Source organism: Mustela erminea, chromosome 10, assembly GCF_009829155.1.
Source record: "Mustela erminea isolate mMusErm1 chromosome 10, mMusErm1.Pri, whole genome shotgun sequence".
NCBI classification, from domain to species: Eukaryota; Metazoa; Chordata; class Mammalia; order Carnivora; family Mustelidae; genus Mustela; species Mustela erminea.
Genome location: NC_045623.1, coordinates 70,072,445 through 70,100,223, shown reverse-complemented (window position 1 = coordinate 70,100,223; position 27,779 = coordinate 70,072,445). Strand labels below are relative to the sequence as shown.

The following is a 27,779-nucleotide window of genomic DNA, read 5'->3' as shown; positions in this document are numbered from 1 at the left end:
GAAGAGGGAGAAGATAAAAAGAAATAGCACTACAGGAAAATGTCAGGTCATAGATACTGATGACGCTATTTAAATGGTGTGCCATAATCATATTAGGGCAGAGCACATGAAATTCCCGATTTCTGCATGACATTGAAGAAGGGCCAGCAATTATCTCCGTGTGTGTGTGTGTGTGTGTGTGTGTGTGTGTGTTTGCTTTACCTTCCTACCCTATTTTGCTAATTCCATTGAGGGGCAAGAAGAGATGAACCAGACACCCAGAACAGGAGGAAAATGTCTGCAGCTGTGCTGAGGAGGGACTGGTGTGAAGGGAGAGGCTCAGTCAGACTTGAGTTTTGTGCTATTGCATGTGAATGCTCTGGAACTACCCTAATCGACTGAAAATGAGCCGGCTACGGTCATATGGAACAGGTCTGTTTAGCCACATCGCTGGGTAGCATGGCAGATGGTAGACCGTCAATGGGTGGTATTGATTGGCTGGATTTGCCTTAGGGTAACAAGACTATGGTCCTTAAAACCCTGCTTCATCTTATTCTCCTTTGTGCAGCTACATACAGTTGTGGTTTTCTCTTCTCGCTCCCCAAGCCCCCAATATCTTGGGTTTTTTTTTTTCCCTTTTCGAATAAAAAACCTTTCTTGATAATCAAAATAGAGAGGTTACCTTGAAATAAACGCTCTTTAAATTATCACCAAGGCAAGAAAACTCAAGAATATTTTATTTACTAGGCTGATTACATTTTAATGTTTGAAGAAAGTGACATTTTTTAATTAGTGTTTAAGACATATGGTGAGTGTACAAATTAGCTTATTTCATACAACCAGAATTTGATGAGAGCAACTCCTCCTTCTCATTCCCCAGTTAAAAATTGTCACTTGAAACTTAATATATGCAAGGAGGTTAAATGGTATTAAGTGATGCAGCCTTGACTTAAAGATGAAGGAGACAGTCACTGTTGTGTGTGGCTAAATATTGCCTGGATGGGCTGGAAAAATACTAGTATCAACATCTCTGTGTTTGCAAGAGGATGTAGAAGTTCCAGGGCTTTAATTTTGTCCAGCCAAGAAAACAAAATCCCAGGTATCTGTGTGTGTTGGTTTCTCTTTTAGATACGAAGGAACATAGAATAGTGGATGCACGCTCTGTAATAAAAATCCTCCTTAAAATCAGGCCATAGAACAATGTAAGTGATGAGATTTATTTTTGTCCAGGTGGTTTTTTATCTTTGAACATCCACCCTCCATCACTTGGGGCTTTCAGCTTGGGACATTCTATTTATTCCTAGCAAGAGGCAGATTAATTGGAATAGAATTGTACAAAGGAGACACTAAGTTAGCTTTATACCCAAAATAACACAGGACAGAAATGTTCCACTTTGAGGCAGATCTTAAGGAAAAAGAACAGGACTGGGGAGAGATATATGATTACTTTGCTCTTGTGGTTGTTTATAGCTATTCATATAATTGTATTTTTAAAAGAGATGCTTAAGATTTTGCTTTTGTTTTTGTTTTCAGTATCTTTATTTTTAAAAAGCTGTTGAGTTATTTCCTATCATGAAAGACCCTATCAAATAAACCTAACGCTTTACTCAGGAGAAAAGTTACACCCTTAAACTCTTGCCTCCATTTTGAATGTGCTTCGGCTATATGTTTACTTTTGAATTGGGTTTTTATCACGTGAGTCGGTATTTTTCTCTTTTTGCTAAAGGAAAATATTTCCATGGAGTTTTTGGTACCCCCACCCCCCCGCCTTGCTCTGTGTTGATTGTATTTTCCTTGTTCATCCTTTGCTGAATGAAACAAAGCGTGTTTGTGTTTCATTCTTCACAGTTCTTATTAGAATTGGTGATGGTGTTTTTGTTTCCTCGCTATAAGTCAGGAGAAGGAATTTTATTTATTTATTTTGACAAGATACAGAGAGATACAAGACACGATGCCTGTTAGGATGCTGGCGTTTCCCGTGTTACATTCTACACCTAAAAGGTGGGGGGGGGGGGAGAGAAAAACAACAACACAGTCCTTTAAGATGGTTCATTTGAATCTGTGCACTCTACCCACCTGGTGGTTATATAGTGAACTGTTACTTTAAAGAGTAGTTTAAACACCAGCCATGTTTGGGGCAGGCTGCTCTTGCAAAGAGAGCAGTACATATAACAGGAGTCTACTGTGTGTGAGATAAGGGGAAAATTCAGCTCACTGACTAGAGGTTTTAATGTGCGAACTCTAGGGAAATAATATATTGACTGTTCCGTGGCGCGCAAGAAAATTGAAGAACCCTTTGCAGACGGAGTGCTTTGCAAAGGATTCTATCTGTTTCTCTTAAAACAAAATCTGTAGCAAGATGTTTGAAATCAGCAGGACGCTTAATGCTGCTTTGTTAAATAATGAGGTAATATTTTGTCACTTTTTTCTGGGCAGCATCTGTTTTCCACCCCCCCCCCCATTCTTTCCCCCTATGTTTATGAAGGATTCTTTTTCTTTTTCTTTTTTTCCTTTTTTTTTCTTTTTTTTTCTTTTTCTTCTCAAGGAAGTCAAGGAATACAGTTCACGCTTCCCTTTCTGTTCCTTCCTTTTGGTGTTTTTGGAGAATTTGGTTTGTCTTCTTTATTTGCAGTTTCAGCCGGCTGCTGTTTCCTAGCCCATTGTGCCACGTAAGGCTTCTCCTCTGCGCGGAGTAGGTAGTTATTAACGCTGAATTGGCTTCTGGTACAGTCCATCTGGACTCTGTGTGGGAAAGCTGGCTGCCGGCGACTGATGCTGACATGTCCGCAACCTTTGGGATGTGTGCATGGTGGCAAGGGGCTGAGTGATATGAGATTCCTTTTTTTAAGGGAAATTGTTATTAATGAGTCAAGAAACTGCTCATTTATGGTAAGAGGGATACAGCGGCGCTAGCAGCCCCACAGCTCTGGGATATCATTTTTAGGTTGCCTGAGCTGCCTGAGTGAGACAAGTTTCTTTCTGTGGTGGTGGAGGATTGTGGCAGAAAGAAAAAAAAAAAAATCATGCATGACTGGGAGACTCGCCTGCCTGATTCTTGAGATAATATATTGAGAATCTGTTGCTTTACAAATGTCACACCACTGATGGAGCGGTCAGCCCCTCACTCTGAAAGATGAATGGTACTATTGGAAATGCAATAATAAGGTTGACTTTTCCCAACAATAGGATTCTGCCTTTGTCTTTAGAGAAAAGGCCTCTGAGGACATTTGTGCATTTGTTTGAGGATTCCGTTGAAAGACTTTAGAGTGGTTTTTTGGAGAAGTGAGCATGGATTTTTTTTAACCTGGCAAAACTAGCTAATTATTTATACTGTAATATATAGTTTCTGTTTCAGAAGAGTGGCCAGAACATCTTTTGATATACCTAATGGTAATTAATGGCTCGCTAAGTATGCTGAGATTAGTGTGGGTGGGGGAGAATGGTTTTAAGAAATTCTGACATTTCTAACCTCCAGAGAAGTACAAAGTAAATATTTTCTTCTGGAGTGAGCTGTTTTCATTTATGTGTTTGTCAGCATTGTATTCATGGTTTTCTTCTCACAATATTTCTGTAATGGGAAGCTCACACTCAGAGTTTCTGTCACTGATTTGGGGCACCTGTACCTGCCCTGTGTCTGTATGCTGAGCTCTTTAGAACACTTAACCTCTGAATTCGTCCCTAGAACACAGTTCAACAGTATTGTTGTATTATTGTGATTCATAGGACTTTTACATATTTGCTGGAGAAATTATTTTAAAAGTTTACTTAATTCAGTCTTGTTCCACTTGAAGGGGTTATAATTTTAACATTTCTACTTTTCTATTTCATGGATTGTTATTTCTAACAGCTGAATGTATTTATATTCAAGTCTAATTCTCCACATAGTGTACTCAACACATATTGTTTTGTGATATATCTGTATTTTTAAAAGCATGCATATCTATGTATATTTGTGTGTGTGTGTTCGTGAAATAGTAGCTGGGAGAGAATAGTTTTAATTTTTTTTTTTTAACGTAAAGGTCATTTTCTTTCCTAATCATTTTTCACAGATACATATATCCTTGGACTTGAAGTCCAGAGTGTGGCATGATTTTCAGTCTGTATTTCTATACTGCCCAGTCCCATCTCACTGACAACTCCAGCCAAAGACTTAAAATTACGTTGAAATATTTCTTTAGTAGTATTTGTTACCTCTGTGTATTTCATTGAAGAACAAACTGACTCAATTATGAGTTAAAAAAAATAGCAATAAGTTAGCTTTTTGGATAGAAGTAAAGCAAAAACTCCTCAGGTAAGCCACTTTAAAACCCAAACCAGGACAAATTACTATACTACTGAAGACTGATATCGTGGAGGTTATGAAATGTATAACATAGGTGGACAAACCATACATCACCGCACCCTTGCTAAATGTCTCTTTTCAAGTCTTTTAAGATGCCAAAGAAAAAAGACATCTTTTGAAAGACAGAAGCAAAATCACGTGTTCAGTCCAGCAAGATGAGCACTCTGCACTGGTCATGAAATGATGATATTGTCAAAAGCATGCTTTACCATTCTTTATAGCAGTGGGGAAACAAAGAAAAAAAATATGTTTTAGTGGATTTTTAAAAATTCAGATCATGCCCCTATCCAAGTTGAGAAATAAATTCATTTAAATAAATCATTCATCATTCTTTGTTTTGAAAAGCTCAGACAGAAGGCAGAAAGGTAGAGGCTGACAGCTGCCCCCATATCCCTCTGGGTTTTTTGTTGTTGTTGTTGTTTATTAAGAAGTAGTTTTCTGAAGCAAACTTGTAGGAACCCAGTTCGCAGAGCACACACAATCTCAAACTTGCTGTCTCTTGAAACGCTGGCCATGGTAGCTACAGAAGGAGCATTGCTTACTAAAAATCAGCAGTATTAGGAAATAAAGTTAAAATGTAGATGTATTAGCACCTTAAAGTGCTTTTGTTGTATCTTTAAGCCTAGAGGCAGATCATTAAATATGCATTTCGCTAGAAAGCAACTGTCGAGAAAGATAAGGTGGTTGGAAATATGCTATACTGTCAAAGAGGTTTGGTGGTGCAGCCTTCAGGACAGGGGAAAGAGAGGACACTCCCACTGGTAAGGTTTGCAAGCGGCCCGCCGGTGACCTGCAGTTGTTACATTACTTTTGAGCTAGGAGGAGGGAAAAGGTAAAAATACAAGCATGGCTGTTGTTGCTTCAGCCTGGCCTTAATTACCAGACACAAGAAGCAGTTCAGAAATCTGGTCTCTGTTGTTGTAGAGGTCACCAAATCATTAACATCGTCAATCTGGCAGTAGCTAATTTAAATAGCACCTGATGTTGCAACGCCTCCCTTCGTTTCCCCAGCCAATCAGATCCTGGCTTCGGCTGACAGATGGTCCCATAAATGGATGTAAAAAGGGGAAGCTTCGAGCCAATTTCAGCAAGGCTCTGTTCAGTTGTTCTTATCTACATCCTAGAATCGGGGGTTTCAGCTCACTGCTCCTTTTCTTTCTTTTTTTTTTCTTTCTCTCCCCCCGTCCCCTCCCCCCAAATAATTGATTTACTTTACAATCATCCACACTGTGTTTTGTGGATCTTTAAATATATATAACAATAGTAGTCATTTAAAAAATATATCCTGAAAGCTTTGCAAATTTTAAGAGAAGAGTCGAAGCTCTGCGAGACCCAATATTTGCCAATAAGAATGGTTATGGTAGGTATGACTAGATTTATAATCTGTTGTTTGTGTTGCTGGAGGGAAGAAAAGCATCTACACCTTGACCAGTCTTATGCTTGCACAAGAGTTTAGTTCTCTGCTGCTGTTTGGTTCCTACATTTACTATCTCTTTTGTGTAGAGAGTGCCGGTAGGTCCTTTTATTGAAAAGCAGTGGGGAAATAGATTGTCATTTTTAACAGGTCATTGTCAGTTTTCCCTTCAACATAAAGGAGGGGGTGGTAAAGAGGGGAGGTGGGCTGAAATAATTGCTGGTTTGTTGAAAGAGGTTATATTACATGAGACCATATTGGCAGAAAAGATTTTTTTTGTTTTTTGTTTTTTGTTTTTTTGTTTTGTTTTGTTTTGTTTTGTAAGGGAGAGGGGGTTTGTCTATGTGCCTGGGTTTCGTGGGGCTGGAGGTGGATGCAGCGGGGTTAGGAATCTCCATTTCCGTGCTGGAAATTTAAAGCTCGAGAAGCAGTTCCTGGATACTGAACGTTGAGATGGGCAGTTGTGTTTCGGGGGACTGCGCAGTCAAAACGGCAAAGAGAGTGATTTATTTGGGCTTCAGTAAATGCTGCATCTTGTATTTCAAAGAGTTTCCTGTCATGACCTCATAAAAAAGAGGAGGCGGCTTGTATGTGTAGCGGTGCCTGGCGTGTTGAGTTGTTGCTTCCTTCTCTGGGCAGCAGCTCTGTAAGAAGGAATGTCAGCTTTTACATAACGTTCCTTTCCGCTTTTGACACACTGTGTGAGGGTCCATCTTCTTCTGATCACAGATGGAGTGGAATGGCTTGAAGATGGTAAGTGAAAATTCAGAGGAAGGCAGCTTAGAGATTCCAGCCGTGTGTGTGTGTGTGTGTGTGTGTGTGTGTGTGTGTGTGTGTGTGAAGGATGATGGACTGTGCATCGTAAATCACTGTACAGATCATGTGTGTGTGTATGTGTGTGTTTATTAGTATTTCTCTCTTCTGAAAGCCAGAATCCATCTCCAAGTGTAATGGCACTGCATGCACACAAGGCACACACACTGCCTCTTCCATCGAACACACATTTAGCCAAGCAAGGTTGGTGTCTTTTTTGACAATCACAATGTCACCGTTGCTGTTGGCTGGCGTGTCCACCGCCTCTGTGAGCTTTCAACAGAATTACATGACTGTTAAAGTTAAAGGCACATTTCTTTTTCAGTCTCCTGCTAGGAGTGATGGGGAAGGCTGGGTACGAGGGGTGGAGGAGGTGAGGTTCAGTATCAGCAGATGCAATTGTGAAACAGGACTTCGGGATGTGGAAGGGGAAGTGGAAAACCTTTCTGCCAAAGTAGTAAATCTATTTTTAGCATCATCTTTTCGGAAAAAAAAAGAAGCAGGGAAACTCCTTGAGTGCCGCTCCTGTTGCCTGGTGTTGACCCTGAAGATATGGCACAAAATGGCACAATCAGATGCCACGAGTGCCCACTTTGACTTTGAATTTCACCAGCAATAGCTTTCACGGGGTTTCAAAGCCGGGTATGTGGGGAGGCTGTAAATTCATATCCATCTCACTTATTTTTTGCTAGAAAAGCCTGGGGAGGACTTTTTGCTCTGCATAGATGTTATAACAAAGCTGTGGTCTTTTTCCCATTCTTAGAGGATTGCCTTTGTCTGGCTGCTTGTTTTGATGGGTGTAAAACAAATAAGATTAGACCGAGCAGCCCAACTGAAAGCGATAGCTGGGAGGAAAACCCAATGAAAGGTTGCCGGGGAAACGAACAGAGGAAAAGCCGAGTAGGGAGCAGGTGGCTATCATGAGAACACACTGCAAACAGTGTAAAAAAGGGGGGGGGGGGGACGGGACCTCGATTATCTTTGCTGTTCTTTGTGGCCGGCCCAACTTTAATTATTCTTTATAAATAGGTGTTAATTACATTTCTAACTCTGGTTTACAGTGATTTTTAGAAATCTATTTTTAAGCATCTGTTCTGTCTCTCTTTTTTTTTTTTTTTGGTTTAAAAAACAGAGAGAGGGAGAGAGAGAAAAGAAGAAGAGGGGGAAGGGAGGGTAGGGAATCTTGCTTTTTTTTCCCCCCTCTCTCTCTCTCTCTTTCCCCCTTTACCCTGCTGTGAAATTGTACGTGCGAAAAATCGCAAAGAATCCTGTGAGGCCATTTGAAAAAAAATGTAAATTATATTGAATGAAGTTGACGGAAGCATAATAGTGAACTCCCACAGCTGATAGGTTCTGCAAATGATTTCTTAGAAATTTCTAGCAAATATCCATTGGAGAAATGTAGGTAGAATAGATTTACCCTAAAGCAATGATTTTGTGCCAGGTGATATTGGTGTTTTTACTAAATCAGATGTTGATACTACAATTCTAGGGAGTTCATTGTATCTCATTTTATATCCCAAGTAGAAATTACTTTTAAAAATAATAAATGAAAAACTGTATTCTGGCCTTTATCTTCGTTTTCCTCTCTGTACCTCCAACCCCAAGGTCCATCAGGCTGTACCCTTGCAGGAACTGCAAGGCATTTGGTCCTGGATCTGGTCTTAGCATAAACTGAGTGAAAAGCTGATTTCTTTCCTTCTTTCTTTCTTTCTTTCTTTCTTTCTTTCTTTCTTTCTTTCTTTTTTTTTTTTTGTGTGTCTCTGAACATCTAAGACCCATGCATGTGCTGGGTGACAGGCATCTTTCCCTTTTTCTGAGTGTGCTTTACAAGTAGTCTCTTTTTCTCATGATGGTGGGTACCAGAAGGACTGAAAGGTATAGTGCTTAGGCGAATAGGCAGTAACATAAAAACCATGATCTGTTATGACTTGTTCCAAATTGCATTTTTGATCAGATAGCTAATATTAACCCCCAAAATGAGAGATTTAAAAAATACTGAAATATGTTAAAAAGTTAGGAAATATATATTGGCTTTACAGAAAGTACTCTTAATTTTTACTCTCTCCATTGCAAATCTCTGCACTTACCTCCCCCACCTTCTTTTTTTCTTGCAAGGGGTTTCTTTTTGTTTTCTCTTCTTTTGGGGGGATTTTTAAAATTTGTTTTGACTCTTGAGGTAAAAATAAATAAACTTATTTTTTTGTCATAGGTCATACACCTGAATTTTTGCATAACCATATAGCTCTTAAAAATTAGGATAGTTTTTTTTTTCTAAGAAATTTCTAGCATTATTTAGTTAGGGGGAAATAATTTCCATAAGAACTGTCACCTTGTCTTGGATTGTAAAAAAGACACGTAGTTCTACTGCTGACCTTTCTTTGCTTCTTTGTCTTAAAAATATTAATGCCTACTACCTGTATGTGGAGGTGTGCCTTTATGGAAGCACAAGGCTGAATGTGCATTTATTAAGAAATGAAAATCTGATTGGAAATATTTCTGCAAAGATCACCTCACTACATCACAGATTTAATGATCCGAATGTCTGTATATGTCATTGTAACATCATGGCCACATCGTTTAATATTTACATTTTTTAAAAAGATAAAATGGACATAGATAGAGAAATGACTGAGAAATTACTTTGAGAATCACTGACTTATAAGATAATTTTAATATCTCAGAAAAAAAAAGAAAAAAGCTTAAGAAGCAACTAAACCACTCATTTTTGTAGTCCCATTCATTTTTTTAACTGCCATTCATTCAGGTCATCCTCCTGGCCAGATATAGATGAGCTTCCTTCTGTTTGATAGTTTTCCGAAGACTTAAAACTTTTTTCTCTCCCAATAGCCCTTCCTGGGTCCTTTGAATATTCAAAGATATTGTCATGAGAAGAAGGCCAGATTGTTGTGAGCTAATAACAATAGAATTTTTTTTAAGGAAAGAGAAAGAAAATGAGCTCCGCATTTGCATTTTAGTTCTTAACTCAGTCTTAAAAAAGGGTTTGAGACGTGGTAGACTTCAGGTATTTGAAACTTAGTATTCCTGTTGGGAATAATCTATTTGACATTTCGAATCAGAAATCTTTGCCTGAATAGCGCTTTGTGTGTGTGTTCAGTATCTCTAAAAGAATTTGTGGGTGAATCAAGGTGTTTTTCTCAAGTAAGAATTACCACTAACAATGAAAGGGTTTCCTCAGGGCAAGTCCTTTCTTTGGTTTGATTTCTCCCCTTTGCACTTATTTCCTTTTTGTGGGTCGATTCTTTTCCTATATGTAGACCAAATACTATTCCTTCCATGAGGATATATGCTGCTTCACTTAGCCGTTGGCATCTTAATGCCCTATTTTAATAATAATAAAAAAAGACCAACGAAACAAATTGTGTGTACCGCAAATAAGGAATGGCGGTCTTGATAGAGGTCATTGTATGTGGACAGAAGTACTTTGGCCTTGACAAATTTCTTCATCAGTTCCAGTGATCTGTGGGCACCAGGCTCTTAATTTATATGCCTGGACACTTAATATGTACATTTGTTGGTGAACTGGCCAGCGGATGCTAGACACATGAGTGTGCGCTGGCGAATGCTGCAATGCAGTATTTTTTCCCAATGTCATTAGGAATTTGGGGGGGTATGAAGGACACAAACATTCTCAAGCTTTTATCTTACTATCTTCCAGTAGATGGACCATGTTGTTCAGAATTCACCAATTCTTTTAAAAGTGAAGTCAACCTTTTATTGTCCGCTGTCTGTTCTTCCATCCATTTGATGGATATGTGGAAAGTATGTGTTTGTGAGAGAGGGAGACTCTGTGTGTGTGTGTGTGTGTGTGTGTGTGTGTGTATCTGTGTAAGCATGTGTGTTTCTGGTACCCTGCACCTGTCTTAGGTTTTCCTTATTTGGTATTACCAAATGTGTATACATACTTGCAAGTATATGTGCATCTGAAAAGGGAAAGAAAACCAAACTGAGCTGGCTTCCCATAAGAAGTGGCTTCTCCTCCTCATAAACTCCAAGAATTTTCTTATTAGAAAAATACAAAACTTAATAAAAAAAAAGAAAAAGATAGATCCAGACCCTGCAAGACCTGCATTCATAACCAAACACCTTTCTTTAGTTGCCACTTGAGAAACTATAAATGTACAGCTCTATCACAGTAATTATGAGTTCGAAGCTGCTCTCTCAAGCAAAGGGTTAGGCTCAAAATAAAATGTGTGTATATGTGGAAGGAGAGTTGTTTTTTTCTTTGGGAGCATTTGAACCTAATCTTTAACCATTGGTAAAAACAAGCAGGAGGTAGCATGGCTGTGTTAGCAGTGTGTGCGTTGGTTTGTGAATTTGTGTGTAGATGCGTGTGCTTTAGAAACATCCTCCTATTTTTTTTAAATCTCCATGTATTTTAAGGGTGGAGGGCTATTATAGATCAGTGACTTCTTAAGGGTAAAAAGATAGGTGATCTGTGGATGTGTGGAAGTTGTCACAAACAGTAATTGTCATAAATTACTCATCTAGAAGTAGAAAGAAAAAAAGGCTGAAGGACAAGAGTGGAGAGGGGTACCAACATGTGGGTCTGCACTTGCCGATATAAGAGATAATGAGTGATAAATTTGAACTGGTGCAGTGCGGGATGCCCGATAATTTCTCAGAACCTTGACTTTGCAGGTTCATTACTTCCTTGCTTGCTTGTTCACACCTTTAATTATATCCAGTTTGGGATGCTAGCTAGGGGCACCAACGATGAGCCATTTTGTTTGTTGTTTACTTCATTAAGTATTCAGGCAGTGTGCTCACAATAGCTTTGGAGCATCAGTGTTAGGAATCAAGCACTTTGGAAATGGAATTGTTACAAAAGGATAAAAAATAAAGCAATCGGCCAGGTAGCTTGCTTTGGATGTTCACTCTGCTTAATGGTAATATTTATGTTGTTCCTTGTACATTCATTAATAATTACATTATGCAGTGTCAGTGCTCCTAATACGCTGGTGGCTCCCCCTACTACCCTCACTCTATCTCTTTTCTCTCTCACCCGACCCTCCACCCCCAAGATTTTGCCTTTTACTTGACCATTTTAGGACTGACCATTTTTGCTATGGGGAAGATCGGTATTCAGTCCCTCATTGTATTTAATACCAGAGATATTTTCCCTTCGATATGGGTCTTTCTCCATAAGGATCACAAAATGCTGAACACCATAAAGGAATCTCTAAATAATTTTTGTTGAGGAAGCAGTGAAAATGTTGAAGAAATAAGGTCAATGTAATTGTTGTGCTTGCGTTTTGTTTTTTGTTGTTTTTGGAAAGCCTTATTTTTGACCACAAAAGTAAAGTGCAAAACTAGCATATGTGATTTTTTAAAAATGGAAAAAGATTACAAGTCGTAGGTCTCCATTAAAAATAACTCACTTGGGACTCTTGGTTTGAAAAATAACATTTAAACTCGAATTTAATTTTTTAATTATTCATGCTGAAGCTATAAAAATGTAATTCATAAATACTTTTTCTATAGGAGGTTTAGTTCTATTTTCAGGATATAAGGAAACAGAAACAATTCTAGCAAGATGGCGAATTCTGAAAAACACACCACAACGTGGAGGTTGCCTCCTCTCTGCACTTTGTGGCATTGAATCCACTCCTGCTTATTCTGCGAATCATTTACCTTCTATCGTCTCCTGCCTTGGAGCGACTAGCCCTTGAAGTGATTTTGCCAACTGTGTTCACAGTAGAGGCGAGCTATCATTTGTTGTTGGATGAAGATGTGTTTGTCGAGGACTTACTGTGTGCATTTCCCTGGAAGGTGGAATTCAAGGTCACCCTTTCTTTTTCTTCTGACACTGATCAAAACAAACAATAAAAGTCTAAGTCCCTGTGATTGGAGCTAAAGTTGAGGTGAGGGATTTTAAGGTTGGATGTCACATAACACAGTTTGTGTCAAGTTATGAGAAGACATCTGTCGGAATATTCAAGTACACAAATGTTTTTCTTTTTGTATTTGTAAGAGCCTGGGCATGACTCCAAAAGAGAGAAATCAGAGATCTTCTGGACATTTTTGTCTATAAGGCTCCATGTATGCAGATGTTTGCTTTCAGGAAAAGGAAAGTTTAGACAGTTCGGAGGAACTTGTCTTTCTGTCAGCTACCCGTGGAGCTTGGCTAGATCCTGTTAATTTTACAGAAATACGAATGCTGTTCTTCTAACAGAGATGACTCTGAGTACCTTTCCCCATGTCACCCTCCAGGGAGGACCTGAGAATATAGTGACCCTCTTGGCATGCTTCTATGCAAACTTTAAAGTTTGCACATAGAGCAGATGTCATAATGTTGTGATACACACTTAGATACTGCCTGTACTTTGTGTGTGTGTGGTGGGGGGGGATGGTGTGTGGCAGTGGTATAGATAGACAGCCATGACTCCTGGTGTGCACTGGGATGTGCCAGTAATGGCTTCTCAAGTAGCCTGTGTTTCTCCTAAGCTGCCAGTCTAAACCTTTAGAGTTTTCCTTTCTAATTTGTACGTGAAAAATAACAGGCTGAGTTGAACTTTTTTTTTTTTTTCGAGTGCCCCCTTTGAAGATGCAGCAGTAGTAAAAACAGCTTTAATGATAAACTTTAAGTGCTATTTAAAAGTCTGTCGTGGAAAGCCTGGGAACTTTCAATCTTTACTAATGAAACTTTTATTAGGAGAGTGCTCACTTAAAATGGAGTAAACGACCAAGTCCCTGTAATGTGTGATTTTGACCAGATTTGACTCATCATCCTCTCTTATGTTACTTTTTGTAATGCAGCCAACCACATATCTAAAATTCTGGATATTGTACTTGTCTTCAATATTAATTATCTCTGTTGATGTACTGGGTACAGACAGTACAATTCCCACAAGTCCAGATTCTTACTGTAACACCAAAACAAAAGTGGTATTTATGAATAATATTGGGAAAGTTGTCCTCATAGTAACCATTCCCCAAAGGAAACTTTACATAAATGTGCATTTATTATTCAGGATATTAAAAGGGAATCCTTAGCTTTTAGTTTTTAATTTGGGTTAAAATATGTAAATTGGTTTTATTTTGGAGTTGCTCTGTTTTAGGTGGCTTTGGGGGAGGATAACTTTCTAGCTTGATTATATTTTAATCACCTCTATAGTAGAAAGGGTTCCAAATCCTGAAATCAACCTGGTTATTGTGATTAGGACCCAGAGGGCCAGTGTGCAGATGGGGCTAAAAACATATTACATCAACTAGTATATATGTAGAAAAATCAGATTTGTTTCTGCTAGATAGCACTGTACCCGTGTCTTCACCGGCAGGCCCGCTCAGAGGCTATGGAACCCCAGGTCTGCCTCTGGATTCACAGACCTTCATGGGCTGCCTATTCAGTCAACCATCTGGAAAGATTGCTCTTTGTCTTACGAAACCAGAAAGTGCCAAGGACTTTGAAGTCAGGTGGATTGGGGGCTAGAGTCCTGCCTTTCCCTATTAGTAACTGGGTGATATTGGATGAGGTCCTTTAGTTCTCGAGCTTCAATTTCCTCATCTCCAAGATGGGGATGATAAGGCCTGACTCACAGGGTTTTGTGTGGATCAGATGAGAAACAATATGGGAAGGTACCAGTCATAGGCCTGAATATTAAAGGTGCGTAGAGGATGTTAGGTCTCTTTCAGTCTGCCCGTGCCAGATGTCCTGGGGAGAAGTGACACTGAATGCTACCCTCATAGTCTCTGTTCTCTCAAGGACAGAGAACTCAAGGAGGGTGGGGGTGACATACAGTAATTTTTAAACACAGACAAGCCCTCAGTTACACCCTGGAATTATGAGGCTTTATTAAGTTTTCGGCATTCTCATAGGCTTTTGCAAGGTACATTCATGGCCCCCTTTGGAATTAGAATTAACTTGGGATTTAGTTGTTAAATGAGAAAAAAGGTGAACATAAAATTAATTTTAATCGGTGCTGTTTTTTCTTTTTTTAATTTCGTGAAAGAGTCTGTTAGGAATTTCAGAAGTCAAGCAGAAAAAAAATCAGGTTAAGCTAATGAATATGGTCTCATCTTTGCTGTCTAAAATATATTATTATAACCTGTGAGTTATTTGACTTTGGCCCAGAAACCAGCCTCTTTGGAGCTATTTTTTTTTCCTCTTCACCACATCAGCTTTTTTCTTCTATCCCTCTTATTTCCCCAACAGACTGAATTTTGAAGTTCTATTTTTCAAGGAATGGTGAAGAGGTTGAGGCAAAAAGTGGCTTAATGAGATTTTTCTAACTTGCCATCAGTTTTCTTTCTCCTGCTTGGTGAGGCAGGATGATGGATGGCTTTGGCAGCGCAAACAGCTCTAGAAGCGATCGCATTGACTGAAGAGGTGTGGGAGATGTGAGCAGAATGCTGGCCCTCAATTTATGACCCTCCCATTTGCAGGAAAGAAAGAGACAGGACGAGAGTCACCCACCGTAAAGGCCTGATGTAGCTGTTGATCACACGCACTTGGGAAAGGGTAGAGGGGGCGTGTCAGGACCAGCGTTAGGCCGAGCCTAATTTTGTGCCTTTTTCCCAAGGCTCTGAAAGGGGAAATAAACAGCCATATTAAATAAAATTCACAAGCTGTTCTAAATCGGGACCTGTTGCTGTCACCAGTGAGGACAAAAAAAAAAAAAAAAATACAAGTAGTACTTGGAAGGGTTCGAGATTGAAACTGAAAACATAACCTCCTTGGTTCAAACAGTATTTTAATGTCACGGATTTGGGATTCCACTTTATATAATCAGGGGAAGGATGTGAAAGGGAGTCATTTTCTTTCCTTCAATTTAATCCTTAAAATCAGGGGACAGATTATAAATTGATGGGATTCCCCCAAGCACTATTTTGCAGACCCTATGCTTTTGTGTAAAAACAAACAAACAAAAAACCCCTTTACTGTGAAGCAGACAATAGAATTTTTCTCTTTCCACGTGTATCTATTTCAAGCCTTCACCCAGGTTATTCTCAGGATTCTAAGCCTTGTATGTGGTACTCAAGCTCTCTGGAAGAATTTGGTTGATTTTTACAGTGTGTTTTGTATAGGCAGAAATACACCAGTGGAAGAAAGGGGCTTGAATGTGGAGAGCGGTAGAGGTTTTTGCATAGTTTATCCTAGAAAAATCTCACACCTATTAATGAAAGACCAAAAAGAGATGATTGGGTGAGTGATTTGAGCAGGTAACTGGGCAGGGGAGGGGCAGGTGGGTATTCTTAGAACCTCTTTGGTAGATACATGTTCATGTTATTAAAAAATTGATTCCTATTTAAGCCAGTACTTGAATCTCAATTCCTTCTTGCTTTACACCTTTGGCTTAAAGTTATCAGCAAGAAGAAAAGACTTTTATCTTGGAAGAGTTTTAAAAAACTCTTGAGGTGGTCTCTAGTTGGTGAATTTTGGAGACATGGGCTTGCAGTTGCTGTAATCATAACAGTATTCTTCCTGAACTATCGTCACGTCACTTTTCCAAGAACAGAGAAGAAATGTGTTTGTAGAACCTCAGCTATTCCCAGCACAGTTCTGCTGTAATGGATCTGTGACTAGGGAGATCATTTCTCATATTCATTTAACATTGTGTAATTTTTGGCCTTTGTTGTCAGGTTGATCTCCTTAATGCAGTTAGGGCAGGTGTTGTTAACCCCTTTTTATAGAAAATAAAATTTTTTTTTTTTTATTTGACACAGAGAGATTACAAGTAGGCAGAGAGGAAGGCAGAGAGAGAGAGAGAGAGAGAGAGAGAAGCAGGCTGCCTGCCAAGCAGGAGCCCGATGCGGGACTCGATCCCAGGACCCTGAGATCATGACCTGAGCTGAAGGCAGCGGCTTAACCCACTGAGCCACCCAGGTGCCCCTAGAAAATAAAATTTAGCTGCCTGCCTTAGGATACATGTTTAACAATATCAGAAGTCTTAGCTCCACAGTGTTTAGGAATACATCCAGCTTAGCCAAAGCTTACTTCTCTATAGGGGGGAAACAAAAACAAACACCAAAACAAAAAGCAATTCCTTTTTTAGATCAAGATTTTCGGTGCAGAATCAGCAAATACAATTGCATGTCTGTCCCTATAAACCACATTCTAGGTGCCTCCTGGAATGTCACAGTATTTAAAACATATTCTGATATAGTGGGTAAGGACAGTGACAGGCAGAATGTGAAAAGTGTCTCGGCAGAAGAGGTACAATAGACAGAAGAGAAGACATTTGTTGCTGTTGGGGGAAGGAGACAGCCTTCACAGAGGAAATGCCATTTGGGTGGAGCCAGGAAAGATGGATAGGCAGAGAAATTAGGAAAAGGGGGCATTCCATGTGGAAGGAAGAGTATGAGTAAAGGCACAGAGTTAGGCACTTGCTTAAGCAATGACTAGTAGTCTGGTGGAAATGCAGCATAAGATGTGTAAAGATAAAGCTAGAGAGATAGGTAAAAGCTATCGTTTAGGAAGATTAAGGTGTTTTAACTTGGTTTTAACTTTATTTGAATTAGTAGCTATGGGATGTCTTAGATCAGAGGATTATGGTTTCCTGATTGTTTTTCAGGGTCAGGACTTGCCTTTATTGGGTCATGATTTCTCAGAAGTTGAAGTCACTATATTGGACATTGGTTATTTAAAGAGAATTGACATTAAAGCACTCTTCTGATGAGAGTGTGATGTGATAATGATGACAATGACGAAGATGATGATGATGATGATGATGATGATGATGATACAGCTGCTGCTCACACCCATCAAGGATTGCTTTTAGGGTTACAGTGCCAAAAAGCAGTAGGAGGAAGAATATCGACTTTATTCCAGATTGTAAAGAAGTGTGCCATTAGAGGACCACACTGCGTTCTCTCACTAGCAGGTACCAGTGCTCAAGTCGTGGGAAAGTGTGCGGCCAGAGAAAGGATGATGGCAGTCTGGGAAACAGCTTACTTCCTCCAGAATAGAAAAGTACCCACTTCAGACTTCCATGTACCATGGTATACATGTCTTCCCTGGTAGTCTGCGAGCCCAGAAGGGCAGATTTCTTGTCAAATGCTCTCTTATTTCAATGTTAGGCACACAGTAAATACTCAATAAATGTTTATTGAATTGAGTTATAATTTTTTTTTTTTTTAGAGTCTGAACTACAGAATTAGAAGACTTGCAAGTTTTGGGTCCGTCATTTAGTTTATTCATCCAAGTCACCTAACCTGGCTGAGTTTCAGGTTCTTAATGTAAAATAGAATTAATACAACTTCATATCTTGATGGGAGGATCAGTTAAACTGTATCCTTGACACACCCCAATAGACAGAATAAAAATATTAGTAAATAACTAATCTAGTTTTGCCAATAATTATTTTATTGGGTCTTGACCAGAATTTAAAAAAATTAAAACAATAAGTGAAATAGACACTTTGACTTTGTTATATTTCTGCTTTCTTGGTTAACATCTCAGAGATGAAACACTCTACATTTCCCAGCAGTATGGGGGGGGGGGGGGCAACTTAAGTTTAAAATTCTGACAAAATCACCCTGATTCTAGCTTATCCAAATCCTCTGTCCCTCACTTCTATTTATTAAGCATCACACTTCTCAGAAGGTACATTAGCAAATTGTGCAGTTGAATAAAACCCACACTTTTCATTTAGATTCTTATAACTGTATCGTATGTATAGTATCACTTTTTCTACATTTTGTCAAATAAATTTTTACATAAACTAAAAAAAAGTAAAATAGAAAAGATCAGTGGCTAGTGCTTAGTAAGCATATTATTTCATGAAAATTTGGTTCAGTTACCTATGTTTTGAGTTGTGATATGAAGTTGCTGTGTGTTCAATATATTTCTTACTTTTTTTGCTTTGTTGGATCCTTGTCAGTAAATTTCGAAAAACACTGTTCTAGATGATATTGAGCTCTGCATTATCCCAAAGGAAAAAAAAGCCACCTTTTTTTTTCCTTCAGAGCTATGCAATGCAAGATCTCTAGTAACTTCCAAATTATTAAAGAAAGGATAGCATCTGATTATTTTAGATTTAATGTGGAAAATGTATCTTAAATCTTGGAAAGTTAAGATATTTACATGGCATATGTTGGGACTCTCTATTAATCAAAGTACTCATTAACTAGCAAGTCTTACAACTTGGTCATGCTACCTAGCTGAACCTTCAAAGTAATAATAATAATAATGATAGTACTAAGTAGTGGAGGTACTCTGGAGGTGGGACTAAAATAATCAGATTAGCTTTCATTTCTTGAGCCTTTACTATGAGTCAGGCACTATGCCTTACATACCATTCCTTTTAACCCTTAAAACAACCTTAAAAGGTAAATGTTAATTTTCCTGTTTTATGGATGAACTGAGATTTTGAAAGGCAAGTTAAGGTTACACAGCCAGCAATTGGGCCAGATTTGATTTCAACCCAAGTGTGTCTAATTCTAGAACAAAATGTCAAAGATTTATTCAGTTCCGTGAAAATGTTTTAGAGCTTGGTGGGTTCAGTTGGTGTCTGCCCTCGAGGGTTTACTGTGTATGAAAGTGGGTGAGATGTGATTTAATCACAGGAGGACAGGCACAAAGACTTTCATACTAAGTGTTTAATTTTGGAAGTAGTGAGAAAAGCACCTGTCACATGGTTTAGGTATTCAATAAAGATTTATTGAATTGAAATTAGATTAATTCTCACCTGGAAATTTGGAAGGGAGTGGGAGAGTATTGGGGAACCTTTGTGCTGAAGAATATCCTTACCTGGAAGGTGGCAAATCCATCTGCCCTAAAACCCTTTAGTGCCCCTTTGGAACTCCTAAAACTGGCAACAGCAAAAAGCCAATCAGAGCTCAAGAACTCAAGTTACAAACTCCAAGTTTCATTCAGGCAGGGAAAACATTTGCCATCTTAGTATGAAAAGAGACTCCTGTGGCAGAAACATTTAAAAAATGATAAATAGACAGCAGGCTTCCTTAGAATGAAAAATAGTAGTTATTATTGTTGTTATAGCTATTTTTACTATACTAACCTCATAACCTCAAGCAAGTCACATTACCTCTGTGAGCCTCCATTTCCACGGATGTAAAATGATTTATACATCTTGGCGTTGTTGTGAAGGTTAAGTAGATCCATTTGATAAAGCCTTCCTAAGTACTTCCTATTTAGTGATCTCTGAGGATTTAGTATAAAGGAAACATAGCCTCCTGCCCTCAGGGAGCTGAGTGTCCGGTGAAACTGCTGTGAGTGTGAGATTCAGAGTAGCCCACTACTGAAAGAATGCAACCCTTGCAGTCTGCTTTGGGATGTGTATATTATTGTCATGCATGTCTCATTTACATCATTGGAAGTTCAGGTTTATTGAGGATAAGTGTGCCATTATAGTCATCTTCTTATCTTCCACTACCCTATGGCCCCTGCTTACCCATTGGTGCAGCATTACCTTGTAGAGTTCTCACTCAATGAATCCAGCCCAGTTCAGCAAATATTTACCAAGTTGTTCAAGGTGCTATGCTGTTCATTCGCTGAACAGGGTTGAGTTTAAAATCACTTTAGAGTGCAAAGGAGGAACAGTATCATGAGTTGGTGATACTCCACTAGTGCTAAAAATGCCTGTGACCTATTCAGGAAGAAAGGAAGGCCCCAAAGAAAATTCAGTGGTGAAAATAAAAAAATTAATATATTCTTTCTTTTTCCCAGTGCTGTTTTGTTTGTATTTTGTGGGAACCAGTGTATTTGCTACAGGCACACAGTTGAGATGTGATCTCGGAGATGGCCATTTAATAGAAAATGGCCATCTAATGATGGCCATTAAATGGCCATCCTTATGGTTCAGGATCAAGTCAAGCTGCCTTCACAGTGCCCAGGAGACCCTCTGTGGCCCAGCCCCTGCCCTTCTTTCCTGCTCCTCACCCTGAAGCTCTCTACCTTCCATTCATTCTCTGCTGTGGAACTTCCCCTTGCTGTTCCATCTGTACCTATGCTCAAACAGATCCCTTGGTCTCAAACATCCTTCTGCTCTTCTTCACCTGGCTTCAGGAGACAAATAGAAGGTGACTTCCCAACTAAGAAAGTGCTGCTGGCTTGTGCTGGGTAAGGGCCTCATCCATGAGCACAGCCAGTGTCCTTCTGCTGTTGGTCTTCCCCACTGTATTGTCACTTGTTGATTTGTCCATCTCATCACCATGTCAGCAGTCAGACCCGGGCTCCTCTCGGTGACTGGTCCCTAGCAGGTGCTCAGTAATGAATTGTTAACTGAGTGATAGATTTTTCTATCACTTTTTCAGACTACCATGGCTCATCTATACTGCCTAAGTAATTCAGATTGTAAAGATCCAATGCTAGGCACAAATAAATAAATTCTTTCTTTCAGACCCCTTTTGTTACTTGGTCTCTACCATACAGTTAACAATGATACATCACAATAATAAGGACTCATTTCAGGCTTTTTGGAAAGAAGAGACTTAGGTTATCTCATTGAACCTCACAACTCTAGGAACAGGTATTCGTGTTCCTGTTTTGGAGATGAGGCACCACGTGGTTTACATAACTTGCACAAAGGTCACATGCCTAGGGAGTGTCAGACTTGGAATTCCAAGCTTAGTCTGTTTGATTCCAGAATCCATTTTCTGTCTCCCATTTTGTATTACTCACTTCTTAAAGGAAGAGACTAATGAGAGACATTTAGCCTAGTGGTTATTGATAGTGACTTTAAATCAAGATTGCCAAGGTTCAAATCCTGTCTTTACCAATTTTGACCTTGAGCAGATCCCTTACTCTCCCTATGCCTCAGTTTCTTTATCTGTACTCTAAGGTTGTAAGGATTGATGGACCAATGTGTATTAAGAACTTGAAACAGTGCTTGGCATATAAAGTGCTAGTGATCATCACCATTATTATTATCATATAATATTAATTTGTGTCCCACTCTTCAAATAGTTGCTGAGTGCTTCCTGTAATTAGACACTGTTCTGGGTACTGGGAGTTACAGTGGTAGCTAAGATAAGTCCCTGCCCTCGTGGAGTTTTCACTTTAGAGGGAGAAGACAGGCAATAGAGTAAGTAAATAATTAGAATTAGTGTATATATTATGTGATATTTTATAATTTCATGTGATGAAATGCTATTTAAAAAATACAATGAGATAATAGGTGGGAGAGTGATACTAATGAGAATTTGTGAACACGTAATGAGGCCACAGCAGTTCAGCCAGCGTCTTGCTTCTACTTGATAAGCTGGAGCAGTCATTGCTTTGTTTTGAAAGGCTGGGTTTTTTATGTCCAGCTGCTGGCTCTTGGGGTAAAACGCTTGCCCTACCTGCACTCAGTGTGGGGTGGTCAGCCTGGAGTAGCAGGAGATTAAGAGATTTGTTGGGGAAAACATAACAAAAAGAACTCCTAAATCGGCCATGGGTCTCCAGTCTATGAGGGAGAGGCTCCACTCTATTTCCCTAGAGTTGAGGCTGTTCCAAGAAGGTCAGAAGGAAGGTTAGGCCAGCCATTCCGAAGTACAGTAGTCATTAGCGTTATCATAGGATTCTTCTTCTCCATTAAAAGTATCCTACTGGTTAAGAGCATGGGCCTTGGAGTCAGAGAAAGAGGATTTTTTTCCCTCTCCCACTTACTTGTGGTGGGGTCTTGGTAAAGTCACTAACCTGTTCTAGCCTCCGTTTCATTGTCTGTAAAATGGAGTTAATAATACCTACTGCAGAGGTTTGTTTAAAGGATAGTTAGCATATGTAAAGAGTCTGGTTCAGAGCCTGGCACATAGTAGGCATTTAATAAAGGAATATTTTAGAAAATAGTTCAGTCTCTCCAGGGTGTGTATTTTAGATATTGGCCATTTTTTGCAGGGTTCATAGGGAGAGAAGATTTAGAATAAAATATACAAGCTCCTTCCCATTTCATAACCTTCAAAAAGAAGAACAGATAACTTCAAAACTGAGGCTATATCATCCCAGAAAGGATCTTGGATGCCAGAGGAAGATAAAAGAGCTGGGTAAAAGAGCTCTGGTGTGTGAAATCCTGAGTTCAGTTCTTGAGTCTGCTACTTTCCAGTATTAAGTTAAAGTGGTTACTTTTGAATTTGTATCTTCATAGGTCAAAAAATATTCAGGTCAAGACTCCTGTATTAACTGGAATTGCAAATAAGCTTACCTGATGCTCCAGTGTGAAGAACTAGAAAGCATTAGTTTTAAAATATAAATATGTGTATTTTATGTATTTTTTATCTCCTCTCTCTTTTATACTATTGCATAAAATTAGATTGAAATCTCAAGATTAAAAGAGAGACATAGTTTATTCTTGTGCGAAAGCTCTTTTGTTTTCACTTGCAATGTGTGGACTTAAATTACTTTAAAAAAAAAAAAGAAAGAAAGAAAGAAAGCAAAACTCTCCATCAAATACTTTTAAGAGTAGAAGAATAACTGAACATTTGGCAGTACATCTTTTGTGCACAGCATTGGATGAAGCCCTAAATATTTTCTTCCTTTTTTGTTTAGTGGCATGTTCGGATTGTGATTCTCCCAAAATTTATTTGCCCCACACTTGGCCACTAGTTCACATTTGTTTTGATCTTGATGCCTGCACTCATCTAAAATAAACAGTGCAGGTAGAGTGAAGAAAAGGCTTAAGAAAAGGATTTAAAAATAGAGAACCACACATTTCTCTTACGGTTTTTTCAGCACACTGCAGAGCCTGGTGGGTAGGGGAAAAAGGAAGTGTCCTGCAGTGTTCCCCAGTTTTCTCCCTCTAAACTCTCCTAGCACCCTGCACTTGCCTCTGAGCACTGATTCAGTCAGCAGCCTTTGGTTACATTCTTCCTGTAATACTACATGCCTGGAGCAAGAAGTCAAGGAAAATTCAGGCCCTTTTCTCAAAGAGCTCCCAGTCAGTGGGGAGACAGGCAGGTAAACTGTGACTGAATAGAAAGCAGTGAGTACCATGACGAAGGAGAGAGGGGAGGTGCCTATGCCATGTGGGTCAAGGAGGCAGGCACCGCACTTTGCAAAATGGCCTGGTTATTTAGACAGTGGTGGGAGCAGCATTTTAGTAGGGGGAGGAGAGGAAGCACACGTATAAAGACATGCAAGAGTCATACTTGCCACAGAAGGCATTCAGAATATGGCACTTGCCTTGTTGAAGTTTGGAGCTCTGTTCATAGATCTGTCTACTAACCACTGCTGCCCCTCGCTTCCAGAACTACATTCCTAGAGAGCAAGGATTAAATGCCATGGAACTCAGTTGCTTGAACCGTAATAATACATTTTATCTTTGCCACATACCTATGAACACTATCAACACTGAGAAAACTTAGATGCGGAATTGTTAAGTAATATGCCCAAAATCACACAGTGGAACCTGGATTCAAACCTAGACATTTAAGCCCTGGTACCTGTGTTCCTAATAATTACACTCCGCAATTAATATTGGATACATGCTTAAATTGATTTGAAATGAATGGAAGTAGAAGTAATTGTGTGATAGTTTATTCACGCATTGGTTTAAAAAAATAACATGTAAGGCATTCCTCACCCTGATAGTTGTTGCAACATACTGAGTCCCCATTGACTTCGACTTTGGCTTGTGTGCCTTGTGGGAACTCTCAAAGGTGGACATGTTCTGTGGGACTCTTAACCTGGAGACTTTAGGTAGATTCCGACCCAAAGTGAAAATGAAAGAGGAGTTTAGGCTTGAAGCAGTGGCAATCTGTGTTGGAAGGAATGTGGGGGTAAAGAAACAGAGGCTATGAAATTGACCTTAAAAATACAGTCTTTAGGGACAGTTTGAAAGAAGTTGAAGACAAGAGTGATGAGGGCAATATAGCTTTAAAAGATAAAAGTGCTCCTATTTTTAAATTGATTTTGAAGAGGTGAGAGAGATATGAGAGAGGTTTGTGATGAGAGCAGGGTGGTAGGGAATAGAGCAAGGAGAGCAGATTTAACTATGGAGAGCAGGTGAGCACCTAGAGAGCCTTCCATTTATTCATTTATTCTACCAACAAAGCCTAGAGCTCTGCACTGGCCCCTGAGATTATAGATGAATCAAACACAGTCCCTGTCCTCAAGATGCTCACAGTCCAGTGACAGAGACAGGAAGATGGAGAGTCTCGGGGCTGTGTGGTAAATGTCTGTGAGGGAAGCATATACATGGGAGCTGGGGAGAGATGGGGAGCTGGGGAAGAGCTTGTTAGCCTGATGGTGGGAGAGGAGAGCTGTCTAGGCCGACAAGCAGAGTGTGGCACGGGAGAGACCACAGCTTGTACTAGTTGGCCATTGCTGTCTGCAGAAGGATATTGCCAGGAATGTGCTTTCCAGGAGGTTGTGGTGGGTAAAGGAGGACGATGGAGTCAGTAACAGTAAGACCTTGGTTCACATCCCTGCTCTGCGCCCTGTGAACCAGGTCTAGTCACTCTACTTTCTGTTTACTCCTTGACCCTTGGTCTGCTCACCTATAAAATGCAAATGACAGGGTAGGGGGCAAATCCTATTTATCTCCCAGAGTCTTCATGAGGACGGAATGGGCTGTTGGGTGTGAATGTGCTCACAAAATCTCCTGAGTCTAGCATGTGACTGAAAGGATTCTTTCTGGTGGCTTTGTAAAGGGTTCATCTCGCTTCTGTGGGGAGGTCACACTTTCTGTGTTTTCTCTGCACTTCCCACAATACCTTTCCAACCATGCCCTGGAAGATCCTCTTGAAGTGCATTTGATGTCAATGCAGCTGTTCCTTAGGGTCCACAGGAAGGAAGGAGCAGTCCAAGTGGAGGGTGGACCAGGAACATGGACCTGCCCAACCTGAGCAGTTCCATGTGGAAAGCCAGAAATGCCTTCTGCTATCTGTACCCAGAGCAATCTATGGCAATTTCCCAAAATTTCCCATGAAAACAAGAGGCTTACCCTCTTGGGAAATCAGAAACCTGAAAGACTGCACTTATTATATGTGAAGTATCTAACTTTAGGCCATTCACAGTAGAGGGTTTTTTAAAAAGGCAAAGTGTACCAGAAATTATGTTTGTAAGTGTTAAAAATGGTGTTTTCATTATTCACTTTTTAAAGTTCACTTAATCTCTTCCCCTTTGCTCTGTATTTTTCTGGCTGGTATTATTCTGAGAACTTACTAGTTAATGTTTGTGAAACATTTTGAAGATGAAGGAAATAGCTATTGACATAGGTAGGTGATGAGTAGTAACATTTTTAAGTGTTCTTTTCCATTTCAGAAATTAAATTCCAAGGATAAATGTTACCAGCTCTTAGTTGACTTTGCCACCTCATTTTAATGGGAATATATTTTCAGAATGTTACATTTTTGATAAGGGAAATGAAGAGGTATTCAGTCCTTACTGTGGGCCCAGCTCTGAGCCAGGTGCCTTAAATTGGTTATTTTTCGTCTTCACAGCAACCCTGCAAGGCAGACAGAATTGTGCGTATTTTTCAGATGAGTAAATTAAATTGCACCTCTGAGAGTTTTAAGTGTCTCAACCCAGGTCAAGGCTAGAGACACTTTTCAAACCCAAACTCTAAACCATGTAGAATTTTGAATTAAGATCTTTCCTATAATGGTCATTTATTTGGCAGTTTTAGTGACTAACAGCAGATACATAGTCCAGAATGGTATTAATCAGATTAGATCGTTTCCTTTCTCCAAGACTATTGGGTTACATTTTACGGTGATAGGAACTCTTTCCTCTGACTTGGAGGTTTCAGAAAGGGCACAGGGTTTGGTTTCACACTTGAGTTCGGGTTTTGGTTCTGGCTGAGTGAGAATGGGTACTGCCTGCCCCAGGCCTCACTTCTTCATTCTGTACAGAGTGATTTCAGTTCTTCAAGCCTTGGTTTCCCCAACTCTAAGTGGGGGGAATGACAGTTACCTACTTTGCAAAGTTGTGGGAGAATTAAGTGAAGTAATGTACCTGATGACAGCTATCACCATTTATTATGTGCTAACTGGGGTAGTATTGGAAGGAGTTAATTGTAATTGCTTCCCTAAACCTTTTTCCATGTAACCTAAGCATTTTTTAATCAGTGTTATCACAGGATCTCCATTTGTTGGGCCTTTGCCATGTTCCTGGCAGGGACTTTGCTAGGCACTTTGTATATACTCCATTACCACATTTATGACATTATAGAGTAATTACTTATTTACTGATTTATTTACTTCCTTGCAGGCAGGAACCCCTTTTTTCTCCTGTATCTCAGGCATTTATCATAATGGGTTCTGGCCCATTGAAGGAACTCATTAATGTTAAGGAAGTTAGCTTGACTGTTTTTTTTTTTTTTTAACATATAATGTATTATTTGTTTCAGGGATACAGGTCTGTGATTCATCAGTCTTACACAATTCACAGCTTGACTTTTGTCCCTTTGTACTGCCTTTCCTCTTCTTTTAAGAACTAACTTCAGTTGTGGGGAGGAGCTATTCTAATGACGGACAGTATTGTCATTATTAAATTGTGACTTGCTTTAAAATATGCCTGTAACTAAAAAAAAAAAAAAAAAAAAAAAAAAAAGAAATTGTTTGCCCTAATTTCATAACAGCTGATTCTGAATATTAGTCAGCCTTTCATTTTTTTAAAAAACAAATTTCTGGGATAGAAAGACTGTATCAAGATTAGGAGGAGATTACTAAGCAAATTTACTTTGTATCTGTGATTTTAAAGGACATGGTTACCTAACACAAAGAAGTAAACTCTTTTTATTATTATTGTTATTATTAATATATAATGTATTATTTGTTTCAGGGGTGCAGGTCTGTGATTCATCAGTCTTACACAACACACAGAGCTCACCACACCACCACAACACAACACACTCTTTTCAGTACCTGAGTGTATATATGTATCTATTCAAATTATTCTTAGGGACTTATTAAATTAGTCCTAAAAGGTTCTTATCTGAGAATTATATATCATGCAGTTTGAATTTTAGTATAATTTTAGTATAATTTTGAAATCTTACCATGTGTTTTAAAAAGTCTTACCATTTCTGAATTTTTAAAATGCCAATTTTACTCATGCCCAATTAGTATGAATTAGTGAGATTTTAAAAGCATATCTTGAAAGGCAAAAGATTATTTATGAAGACATAACTATTAACTTATTTGTTCTTTGTTCTAATCCAAAATTCTCTGTTGTTATAAGGCAAATCACAAAAATCCAGAGAAATACATCTATATTTCTCTTTTAAATTATAGAACAATGAAGAAATTGAGGTGAAGGAAAATTAGGAGAAGAAAAAAATAACATGAATTCAGAAGGAAAGTTTGTGTCTAAAAAGAATTAAAACTTTT

General features: G+C 39.1%; 1 protein-coding gene across 7 annotated transcripts in view; it reads left to right on the top strand.

Annotated features, from left to right (window-relative positions):
- Nucleotides 1-27,779, top strand: part of ELAVL4 (ELAV like RNA binding protein 4) — a 149,904-nt gene that overhangs the window by 58,703 nt on the left and 63,422 nt on the right. For 2 of the 7 annotated variants that reach the window (XM_032302770.1, XM_032302773.1), the window contains exon 1: nucleotides 5,390-5,681. The exons of 1 other annotated variant lie outside the window; for it this stretch is intronic. In XM_032302770.1, coding sequence (XP_032158661.1) covers nucleotides 5,673-5,681 — 9 coding nt within the window. In that variant the 5' untranslated portion in view covers nucleotides 5,390-5,672. Of the gene's footprint in view, nucleotides 1-2,280; nucleotides 2,387-5,389; nucleotides 5,682-6,159; nucleotides 6,489-27,779 lie in introns of those variants that run through there. 4 more of the 7 variants (XM_032302766.1, XM_032302771.1, XM_032302768.1 and 1 more) reach the window with 4 other exon arrangements.